The sequence below is a fragment of the Electrona antarctica genome, assembly GCF_951216825.1.
Source record: "Electrona antarctica genome assembly, chromosome: 4".
Lineage (NCBI taxonomy): Eukaryota > Metazoa > Chordata > Actinopteri > Myctophiformes > Myctophidae > Electrona > Electrona antarctica.
Window position 1 is genome coordinate 38892581 of NC_136809.1, and position 12500 is coordinate 38905080.

Consider the following 12500-nt stretch of genomic DNA (forward strand, 5'->3'; position numbering starts at 1 on the left):
GTTTGCCTGGTACATTACGTGTTAGCTACCCTGATGTTTGCCTGGTACATTACGTGTTAGCTACCCTGATGTTTGCCTGATACATTACGTTATGTTAGCTACCCTGATGTTTGCCTGATACATTACGTTATGTTAGCTACCCTGATGTTTGCCTGGTACATTACGTTATGTTAGCTACCCTGATGTTTGCCTGGTACATTACGTTATGTTAGCTACCCTGATGTTTGCCTGGTACATTACGTGTTAGCTACCCTGATGTTTGCCTGGTACATTACGTGTTAGCTACCCTGATGTTTGCCTGGTACATTACGTGAACTATAGAGGGTAAAGGACAAGGTTTCAGGTGTTGCGAGACCAGTTGCTCCAAGATCTTCATGACATGCGATGTCAGAGAGCAACAGTCGTGGAGGAAACGAGGGACATCCCTCGTATCAGGGGACAATGTAGGAGGATTACCAGAGTTTAAGCATCCATCCCACAGCCTCAGGCAGATGTTGAAGAGGTCCTGGAGTCAGGGCTGCTATCTGTTATCTGTAGTAGATGCCTTCAGTACCAATGTACGCTTATGATCCCAGACGTGTGAATGTACAGTTACAGTATGTCCCCAGTGTGAATTTACAGTTTCTCTTTCTATGAATGGATCACCAAATTACAGAAATTCAAGATTTATGAATGGACCTGAATGGAGTTCAGAAAATGGCTGCTGTGAAAGCGGACTAAATTGTATTTCCACACTAAAAGAGAAAATTCAATAATTCACCTTTTATATAATATACTAAGTTAATGTACAATATGGTGCATTAACAGATATACACACTAACACACTTATTCATATTCACCCTAACCCCCATCTCTCTCCTTTTCACATGCTTTCTCTCAGTGTTAAGCCCAAACCACACTAAAGGGTCGGGTTGGGACAAAACGGTTTTTAAGGTAGATCACACCAATGTAACTGAGTTGCACACCAATGAGTTGCATTGGTGTGGTCTACCTTACAAACTGTTTTGTCCCAACCCGACCCTTTAGTGTGGTTTGGGCTTTAAAGAACATACATATTAAGTTTGTGTGTGTCGCATGCATTATGCAGGTGTGTGTTGGATTGTATTCTCACACACATACATTGCATGTGTAGGATATTTTCTGAATACATCACAGCCCGGGTGAAAGCCAGCTAACGGCACAATATAGTATTCCAGTGATTCTGAACCTATGGGCTTCGGCCCACATCTGGGACCACTGCAGTATTCAGTTTCAGCCACTGTGAGGTTGGCTGCCTTGTATTGAATGTCATTAACCCTCGCTGTAGGTGTAATGCGTCACGCGCCGCTCCATTGGAAAGAAAGTTCTGAGATTTCTCTTGACAAATTGCAATCGAAACCTTAATGAAGGAAAGCACAAAGCTTGCTGATGGGGTAGAAACGATAGTCACAGTTCAAATGTGGTCAACAGTAATGCGTCAGATTAAATTTAAGTAGGCTACTGGAGTTGGTTTAGTGTACCAACCTCACCAAAATGTTAAAGTTTGGCTTTGTTCTTGTGTACGAGTAAACATATTAAGCGATTTTAAGTTTTGAGCATTTACCATATTTTTGCCCTTAATTACCATATTTAAAGTAATAATCTACATTATTGTTATGAAAAATAATACTTCAGAGTTGCAGAACTAACAGCAGTTGGACAGTGATGTATTACTTAGAAAAGTCCTACACATCACACCTTCAGCTACATATCTCTTTCTGATAATTTGTGACGTGAACACACAATGAATAAAGCTTTTTCTATGCATGGTTTTCTATGCATTGTGGCCAGGTGATGAGGGTTTGGATGTTATGCCATGTGACCTTTTCCTCCAAAATCAGGTGGATGTCAGTGTGATGAGTTCGTTTTGGTTCTTTGTATTCCCATTAGTTGTGTCTAGGGTAAGAAAGTGAGGTAAAAAGAGAACGCCTGGAGATTTCAACAAACGTGTTAGTTAGATGTGTTGCCCTATATTCATCTGAACTGGACAACAGAATATAGAAATGAATACCGGTACCTCCTATTTAAATCATAAACTATTGCATTTCCCCAAATGAGTCTCAATAATATCCAGGGGTGTACTGGACGGACCTGTGAGAGTGCGTCTACCTCAAGTATCGATCAAAAACAACCATTCGCACCTCTATCAACGCTTACAAAAGCTGCCGAGTGTCACAGTTAACAACAATTAACATAGCAATGACCCTGGCTGGAGGCATATCAATGGTCCATTGTTTGACTTGCTAAGTACTGTAGGTGATCGGCGATCGTTCATGTGCGCGTGTATGCGCGAGCGTGTGCACGTGCTGGGCTGTAGGGCTCAGCTAGTTTAAAAATGCACAGTACACCACTGGTGATATCTGACTGATTTTGGTACAGTAGGTCACATCAGTCTTGTGGGCGGGTGTGTGGGTTTGTTGGTGTTTGGGGCGGGAGGGGCTTGTTCTCTTAGCACGTCCCCTTCTGTTAATCCCTCCCACCCTGCTGTAGGGTCCAAAACACCACAATTCCTGGTGGCTCTAATGGGTCGGTCCGGGCTGGGCAGACACAGGAGCTCTCCCCTGCGGTCTGGTCGAGTGGTACAGTCCAGCTCTAAAGGTGGGGACTGCCCTCAGGTAGGGTGGCTGTCAATCATCGTACCATGGAGACCACCACCCCTACCTGCCTCCCCTTCCAGTACCACCCCCCCCCCACCCCCCACCCCCATCGTCAGTGACTCTACTTGACGTGCGCCTGCCTGCGTGCGTGTGTGAGTGTCTGTGAATCCATCGCATGGTCTCCTCAGTTGTCAGACTCTCTGGGAGGGGGGGGGGGGTGTTGCTCGTTCACATTTCATCTGAGTCACTGATGTTTGGCTCCATCCAACGCCACTCTGTTCATCTGACTCCCGTCTGACTCCCGTCTGACTCCCGTCTGACTCCCGAATCACCTGATTTCACTACAACCTTTGACCCCCAGACCTCATGACTCATGCCCTGCCATAAAACAAAAAAAAATACCATATTTACATGTGTATTTATATCCATCTATATGATCTATATTAGTAGTAAATGGGAAAAAACAAACAAACCATATGTATATAATTTGCAATACATCTGCCTGTTTAGATATCTAAAATATTGTCATTCATGTCGTGTCCAATTGTTTGTTCGTTGTTGTGTATACCATGTGTAAATAAAAAAGAAAAATTGCTTTGAAACAGCAGTCTCCGTTTCCCCCATTCTCATTAGATTATGTTACCGTCGCACCGTCTCCTGTCTCCTCGATCCCTTTCATCTCTCCTTGTGCCCTCCCTTTCTTTTGTCGCCCCTCTTAAAACACGATTGTCCGTCTCTTTTCTCACTCATCTCCTTTGCTTCCTCTTCCTCTCGTGTTCTCTCTCTACTGCTTCCTCTTCCTGTGTTCAGACATTAATGCTCAGGCCCGTAAGCTCCAGAGGAACCGGGCCAAGGGAACGCTGACGCTGCCAAGGAACGGAACCTCTTCCCTCTGCCGCAGTCTGAGTGAGACCAGCCTCAACCAGGTAGAGAGACGCACGCACGCACGCACGCACGCACGCACGCACGCACGCAATCACGTTTATTGTGGCAACAATAATTGTAATTAACGATATTATCACCATTATCAAAATATGCTTGTGTGGGGGGGAATGTTTGCCAAAAATACCAGATTTACAAGCTCACAACACGTTGCATTGCAACACACTGTAAGCTTAAGAGCTTGTAGATGTGCTATTTTGGTGAATCGTTTTGTGCAGAGTGAAACAAATAACCAAATGCACTCTTACAGGGCAGTTTTATCAAGGATAGAGGGTTTAAGTGGTACTGAATTTGCAGCTCAACAAAAGGTAATTCCTCCTAGTGTATGACGTAGGACAATTTCACGATGAATTACAATATTTGGGAATCAGGATATGATTATGAGTGTTTTATTTTTAACACAATAATCGATAATTACGATTATCGTCCCATCCCTACACACACACACACACACACACACACACACACACACACACACACACACACACACACACACACACACACACACACACACACACACACACACACACACACATTTTGAGAGTGCATTTGAATATAATGACTGATTGGTCATGCCTAATTGCCCATACGTTGTTTTCTCAGCTCGGCGTCGGAGAGGAGCCCAAGCGTTTTTACTCCACGTTGCCCGGCCCCCTCAGGGCCCACGGCGGGGGCCGAGGAGAACGTGACGCCTCCTGCAACGGCCGGAGGAAAGAGGACGGGGGGAGTCAGGGGGGAGGAGGGGGGGTGAGGCACTCCCTCTACCAATCACCACACCTGCTGCTGCTCCAGGGCTACAACAAACAGGTGAGGCATGTGTGTAAAACAGGGGTCTTCAACGTTTTTAAGTCCAAGGACCCCCTACCTGATAGAGAGAGAGATGAAGCAGGGACCCCCACTGTATATTGTATAGTGTATATAATTTTAAAAAAAGACTACACTTTTTCATATTCGATAAATGACTATAGACTTGTTTGATATAGATGAACTTTTCTATTAATATGTTGGATTCATGTTAATGTGTATTTTGAGACCGTTTAAACCTTTAATATTTAGTCAACTTAACCGTTGGCTCTAGTCTGTACTTTTTTCCCTCCACACCAACTCACCGAAAATAGCAGATCTACAAGCTCACGTTTGTGAGTTTGTGGATCAGCTAATTTCGGCTAATGTTCCTCATCCCAGGAGGTAGAGCAGGTCGTCCAATGATCCCTGGGTCGGCGGTTCGAATCCCGGCTCCTCCTGTCCACATGTCGAAGTGTCCTTGGGCAAGACACTGAACACTACATTGCCTCCAATGAGTTGGTCGGTGTGAGCTTGCCACCATTGGTGTGTGAATATGGGAAGTGAGGACGCTGGCGTCGACTGTTCGCCGCTTCACCTCCCAATGTATGAATGAATGGACCATTGTAAAGCGCTTTGAGCACTTGGAAAAGCGCTATAAAAATGCAATTCATTATTATTATCCCACAAAGATTTGCCCGAGTAAGTTAATCTGAGGACTCCCCTGGTGAAATGGCATTGTATGCAGGGTTCCCCTGTGTTTTTTTGCTCTAAGCCAGTCAAGTCAAACAGCACGGTGGTGGCACGTCCACGTCCAGGTGGCACAGGGTTGGTAAAGTTTCAGCCCACGCCCGTGGAGAGACTGGGGTGTGCTTCCTTCATGGTGCATCCGGCCTGGCCATGCACTCCCAACAAACACAATAGGCTCTGTGCATGATTGTATAGCACCACGTTTCCAGTTTAGGAACGAGGCATCAACCTTTCCTGTTCCAGTTGGGTTTCGCATACGGTATCTTACTACTTCAAAAGAGTGAGAAACGCCCACGGGCACAACACCAGAGGGAGCTCCACTGATCTCATTCCCCCCAGATTCAGCACAAACATGGGGATTAATTCATTCTACTATTATGCCACCAGAATGTGGAATTCCCTACCACCAGCCAGCAGAAAGGGTGACTCCCTACCCTCCTTCAAAACCGCTATAAAAGAGCACCTGTCCCAAGTCTTCTAGCTTGCCAGAAGAAATGATCCCCCCACATTTTTTTTCTTCTGTAAATGTACTTTTACTGCTCCTAGCTTTGACGATGTCTTTATATGTCTTGATGAATTTAACACACAGGCTTCATTCATTCATTCATTCATTCATTCATTCATTTATTTTATTTATTTATTTATTTATTTTGCGTTATCCTTTTAGCATTATTGTATTATGTACAATAACATCTGCACTATTTGCAAACTGTTAAAAAAAGTAATCAATCAATCAACCAACCAACCAACCAACCAACTAATCGGGAAACATATGTGACACCTAGTCTGGGGAGGGGGCATTTTCTTGACATTTTATTTTGCTAAAAAAAATCACACTTGTGAAGTGAGGAGCGCCCACTGTGGGCTTAATGCAAACATTAAAAGTCCATAGACTTGGCTGTCACATGACGTCACGAGTGGGGGCTTGCTGATTTTTGGGAGAGCATGAATAAGACCAGCATGACGTCATGTCTGAAAGCCAAACGTTGGAGGGCTAGCGCCCTTCAAAAACATTTCTTAAGCTCCTGTTTTATTGATGTGAAATGTGTATTGTGTACGGTATGTATTGCCAGGACTGCGTGGTGTTGAACAGATGTTTACTGATGTGACATCCTCAGGACTGCCTGGTGTACCTGTTGAACAGAGAGCAGCACACGGTGGGTCAGGAGACGCCGTCGGCGCGGCCCAACATCTGCCTGTCGTCCCCGGACATCCTGTCGCTGCACTGCCGCCTGCGGCACGTGGCCGCCCCGCCGCGTTGCCGCAGCAACAACACCAGCGGCTACCGAGCGCCGGGCGCCGGCGGGGAGGACAACACGCCGGACGGCCCGCGGCTCTGCGTGGCCGTGGAGCCCCTCCCGCACGCCGCCGTCCTGGTCAACTTCTCCCGCTGCGAGCGCTCCACTGTGCTGCGCCACGGCGACCTGCTCTCCTTCGGCGCACACTACATCTTCCTGTACAAGGACCCCACGGGTGCCAAGCCGCTGCCCGCCCAGACGCTGGCCCGCCTGCGCACGCTGGGGCAGCTGTACGACGCAGGGGGCGGCGGGGGGCTGTCGGGGGAGGACGGGGTGGGATTCGGAGAGACGTGTAAGATGTGCGGCTCGACGCTGCGGGACAGGAGCGGGCCGGTCGTCGGCAGCGCCGTGGCCGTGGCCGTTAGGCGCAGCATCAAGCCACAGCTGGTGAAAGACAGCAGAACGGGAGGAGGAGGTGGAGCCCTCGGTTTGACGGTCGGGGACAGAGGAGGAGGTGGGGGAGGAGGAGGAGGAGGACCTGTCGGTGGAGTCGTTGGAGTAGCAGTTGGAGTTGGAGGTCAGAAGAGGAGGCTACAGCTGGAGTTCGACCAGGTCCATGAGGACCAGCTGTTGAACAGGATCGTCTCTCTCATTGAGCCTGGAGGTCTGTGCTCTTTCTGACTACCACACAGTCTATGTCGACCCTGCTTGATCATACAACAGCGTCACACAAAAGTAGCAAAAGTAGCAGATCTACAAGCTGAGAATTAGACTCGAAAAGCATCTCGAAAAGCGTCGCAAAGCTACATGTTTTGAGCTTGTCGATCTGCTATTTTTTAAATTTGGATCTTGGAATCATCATCATCATCATATATATATATATATATATATATATATATATATATATATATACGTACATACTGTACACGTGTGTTGTTTATCAGATCATGAGTGGCTCTCCAGAACGGCTAGGACCACTTCGAGCAGGCAAACGTATCTCACAAACAATCTAATCAACTTCACACTTGCTGGGTGTTGGAAGTCAATCAGATGAGCGTCCTAGCTCGAAACGGCCACACATTCTGAACATGCCCGAAATAGCAATGCAATAATAATTATATCACTAATGATAATGATAAGTCAAAGTAGAAGAAGAAAAATATAAAATCAGGTATTGAGAGCTGATGTTGATAGAAGCATGTTTTAGGAGGTGATTTAAAAGTCTGTCAGGTGGGAACTTCCATTCAAATTCAAAAATAGCAATAGTATTCAGATCTACAAGCTCAAAATGCGTTGCTTCGTGCCACATTTCGAGCTTGCAGATCTGCTAACAAAAAGTTAAAATATGGAGAGGTTTCTGCCCGACAGCAGCGATATAAATTCAGGTATTGAGAGCCATGATAGAAGAGAGTTTTAAAGAGGTGATTTGAAAGAGGATATATTGAGTTTAACAAATTGTTCTCAAGTCCTGTAGCCCTGGTGGCAAGGCCCCACTGTCCTTTTGTCATCGTGTTGTACCAGCAGTTGGCCAGATAGTGCGTCGTCAACACATTGGCTTTCCAATTAGGCTGCAGGGCTGTGTCCTTCCTCTGCTCCTCTGCTTAATTCTCTACTCTGCTCTGCTGTCTAAATAAAACCCAAAGCTGTCCGAAAACTTAATGAACGGAGCAGCCAGGGTGAGCTGTGCTCCCGAAAGTACAAAAGGTTCTGTGCAGCTGAACCTGTATATTTGTAGCCCTATTTATCCCTAAGCTTCTTTGCCTTTTTTTATATTTTTTATTTTTATATATATATATTTCTATAGTTAAAAATCTACAAGCTCACAATGTGTCGATATAGATCGGCTAGAACTATTCAAAAATCTCTCTCGCTCTCTCTCTCTCTCTCTCTCTCTCTCTCTCTCTCTCTCTCTCTCTCTCTCTCTCTCTCTCTCTCTCTCTCTCTCTCTCTCACAGGAGATGACCATAAGCTGACTCCAGCCTATTTGCTGTGTCTGTGTATTCAACACTCAGCCGCTACGTTCCCTCCTGGCAGCTTCGGGAAGCTGCTGCTCAAGATAGTGAGACGCATCCAGAGCATCGCGTGGGTCAGTGCTCTGCTCACACTGTGTGTGTGTGTGTGTGTGTGTGTGTGTGTGTGTGTGTGTGTGTGTGTGTGTGTGTGTGTGTGTGTGTGTGTGTGTGTGTGTGTGTGTGTGTGTGTGTGTGTGTGTGTGTGTGTGTGTGTGTGTGTGTGTGTGTGTGTGTGTGTGTGTGTGTGTGTTTGTTCACAGCAAAGTCCTCCTCCGTGTTCATTTAAAGTAGTATTTCATCATTTAAATATACTTGGCCACGGACCCCCATGTGAAAATGTTTCGTGCCAGGAACTGACTCCCCCAGAAGAAAAGAGAAAATTCTAAACAATATTCAAAAATGTCTATAACATTTTTGATATTTTTCCCCAAAAAGAAAAAAAAAGAAAAATAGCAGATGTACAAGCTCACTGTGGGTTTGTAGATCTGATATTTTTAATAGCATATACGTATGAATGGATAAAGTGGTTAACTTAATATGATTGTGATACTGTAACTACTTTACTGAGGAAAAACGCTGTAGTTTTCTCTCTGTCTTTCTCCGTGCTCGCGGCTGTAGTTAACGCTGTAGTTTTCTCAATGTCTTTCTCCGTGCTCGCGGCTGTAGTTAACGCTGTAGTTTTGTCTCTGTCTTTCTCCGTGCTCGCGGCTATAGTTAACAATGTAGTTTTCTACTTAAGATGACCTCATGTGGAGAAAGCAGGTCAGCCATGTCGGGTCAGGTGAATCGTTAAGCAGCAAGGGTGGAACGTTTCACTTACACATGCACAACACGCACGTATATATGCATATACTATAGAAGCCTTTGCTTGCAAGTGGCTTACGTTTGCACTCCACATCCTCGGTTCACACTACTGTGTGGAATATCAGTGTCACACTGTCTGTCTGTCTGTCTGTCTGTCTGTCGGTCGTCAGTTGAAATGCACAGTTTTTTTGCCTTTATTGATAGTATCAAGTGAATACTGACAGGAAAGAGGGAGAGAGAGAGAAGGGGAGAGACACGCAGCAAAGGTTGTCATGAACGGGACGCGCCAGGCCAACAAAGCCTATATGTGGCATGCGCCTGGACCACTTGGCCAGTGGGCGCCCCTGAAATGCACAGTTATGTGTTTTGAGTCTGCTTCACTGTGCTGTTAAATATCTTCGCTGTCGGGTGGGAAAACCTTGTGTGTCCAAAACCATTACTTTGCATTAAATGAAAACAGAAAACGTGTGTTCCAATGGATCCCATGTAATTATTGAAGTCACGAGCTCTTGTTAATACTAGACAAAACAAAGTCAATCTACAAGCAGACAATATACAAATGTTGGGTGAAATGTTGTTGTTTGTTGAAATGTTGATGTGATGCAGACCGGAGCCCAGGCTCCACTATTAGGGTTGGGATCTTTTAACGTTTCCTTAACGGTTCCTGTAGGGGAAAAAAAAGTTGTGAAGTCCCGATTACACTGAAGTTGCTGTGCGTAGCAGTGAAACTGAGTTTATGGGGGAGGACTGATGCATTGTGGGACAGGACAGGTCTGGAGGACCACTGGGAGATATACGACCACACTGTCTTTGTTGCCATAGCGACCCTGACCATCACAGAGACTATGGAAGTTTAGATAACAAATGAGACGGTCTATATGATAATTATTAACGTGTGGGTATGTGCGCCGCGGGCGTGTGTGTGTGTGTGTGTGTGTGTGTGTGTGTGTGTGTGTGTGTGTGTGTGTGTGTGTGTGTGTGTGTGTGTGTGTGTGTGTGTGTGTGTGTGTGTGTGTGTGTGTGTGTGTGTAAAGAGAGAAGCGGTGTTGTTTTCTGGTGGTTAGTGAGCTCTTTGAGAAGCTCAGCTCTCCTACGCACAACCTAAAAGTTTGATGAGCTCCTTAATTGCTCTCTCTCTCTCTCTCTCTCTCTCTCTCTGTGCGTGTGCGTGTGTGTGTGCGTGTGTGTGTGTGTGTGTGTGTGTGTGTGTGTGTGTGTGTGCGTGCGTGCGTGCGTTGTGTGTGCGTGCATGTGCGTGCGTGTGTGCGTGCGTGCGTGTGTGACACTTGCAGGAGAAGACAAAGGACTTGGCACAGAAGCAAGCTCAGCAGTGAGTATTATTTTCCACCTTGGGGAGAGAGAGAGAGAGAGAGAGAGAGAGACAGAGAGACTGCTTGTTGCTGTATATACAAAATGTTTAAATGCATTACTTTATACATGGATTAAACAGGTCATTTTTAGCAATAGAATACATGTTCAATTCCTTAAATAAATTGAAATGGATTGTTCAGAAGGATATTCCATGAAACCCTGAATCCCGGTCAAAGATATTTCCTAAAAGCAAAGGTTAAAGCATCAACCTCCAATTTCTTCAACTGGTCCGCTGTGTAGAACAGCATAACATACTGTAGGTTTAGAATAATAATACCTAATCATAATTCAACATTTTTAGCTTTTTAATCAGTGTTTGTGTGCGTGCGTGCGTGCGTGCGTGCGTGCATGCGTGCGTGCATGCGTGCGTGAACTAATCCCACCACTGCGTGTATGTGTATGTCCCATGTAGCCAGGACTCAGCCTCTCTGTCTCTGCTCAGATGTCCTCACAAAGATAGTAATACAAAGCTGTGTGTATGTCCCATCATGTAGCCAGGACCCTGCTCAGATGTCCTCACGGGGATAGTAATACAAAGCTGTGTGTATGTCCCATCATGTAGCCAGGACCCTGCTCAGATGTCCTCACAGGGATAGTAATACAAAGCTGTGTGTATGTCCCATCATGTAGCCAGGACCCTGCTCAGATGTCCTCACGGGGATAGTAATACAAAGCTGTGTGTATGTCCCATCATGTAGCCAGGACCCTGCTCAGATGTCCTCACAGGGATAGTAATACAAAGCTGTGTGTATGTCCCATCATGTAGCCAGGACCCTGCTCAGATGTCCTCACGGGGATAGTAATACAAAGCTGTGTGTATGTCCCATCATGTAGCCAGGACCCAGCCTCTCTGTCTCTGCTCAGCATCTCAGATCTGATCCCAGACCTGCAGACCATCTTCTTCTGGATGTCCAACTCCATAGAGATCCTCTACTTCATACAGCAGAGGTCTCCTGCTTACACACACACCCTGGAGACGCTGCAAGGTACCAGTGCACGCACGCACGCACGCACGCACGCACGCACGCACGCACGCACGCACGCACGCACACACACACACATTTGGGTGGTATCCAAGTTTTTTTTTTTTTTTCTCATGCCAGAACGTGTTCCCCTCGATTCATGAGCCAAGTACCCAAATGGCTACTTTGCATAACAGCTTTACAAGTGAGTGTGCAAATGCATCCTCACCCTCCTCGCATGCACTGCATAAGCAACACAGCATTTTGACTTCAGTAGCCACGGCTGCGATGGCAATTATATATATATACTTATTAATTCACAACAATGACCAACGTTGGGCTGATCAGCCTGGTATAGTTGTTGATCTGGTACAACCCAAATTTCTCATTCTACTATTCTGTCACCAAAATATGGATTGCCCTGACACCATCCAAAGAATGTGTATCACTGGTTTCTGTCCTGAAACATCTATCAGGAGACCACAGAGAGGTCATGTAAATTCCCATGGAAAGTAGCTAGGGGTCATTCACCGCCACTGTTTTCCCTTTCTCTCCTTTGTACATTACAGTGTTTGTATTTGTTTATTACATGTATTATTGTGTACATTTTGTATGCTATGTTGATCAATATTGAACACATAGGACCACAATGGAAACAAGTAACTTTTTCTTTTTATTATTATTTTGTGTGTGTTGTGCAGGTCGTTCCACGACCAGGGGCCAAAGACATGTTTTACTCCCCATAGATGTAAATGAGGGTACTACACACCGTAGCCCTTCATTTGATCGGAGGTTTAGACCGTTCTTAACCACATTGAATTTGGAGGAAATGTTTACATTTCTGACTAATAAAGTATTCAATCAATCAAAAAGCTTGCAAGATTAAGCTGCAGAAAGACAGTGACAAACAGGACTGAATGTATTCTATCCGCTTGGAAGGAGATAACAAAGTGTTAATGATGAGTGTTGGGATAGCAGCTGAAGAGTCATTTGTTACAATGACATTTATACCGATACAGCTAA

At 45.5% G+C, this 12500-nt stretch overlaps 1 protein-coding gene across 1 annotated transcript in view; it reads left to right on the forward strand.

The window, feature by feature from the left end:
* Positions 1-12500, forward strand: part of radil (Ras association and DIL domains) — a gene marked incomplete at its 3' end in the record, with an annotated part of 53363 nt that overhangs the window by 4183 nt on the left and 36680 nt on the right. Inside the window, exons 4-10 of the mRNA XM_079499199.1 lie at positions 2509-2616; positions 3426-3541; positions 4161-4364; positions 6209-6992; positions 8284-8414; positions 10437-10474; positions 11350-11501. Of these exons, the coding sequence (XP_079355325.1) occupies positions 2509-2616; positions 3426-3541; positions 4161-4364; positions 6209-6992; positions 8284-8414; positions 10437-10474; positions 11350-11501 (1533 nt within the window). The remainder of the gene's footprint in view (positions 1-2508; positions 2617-3425; positions 3542-4160; positions 4365-6208; positions 6993-8283; positions 8415-10436; positions 10475-11349; positions 11502-12500) is intronic.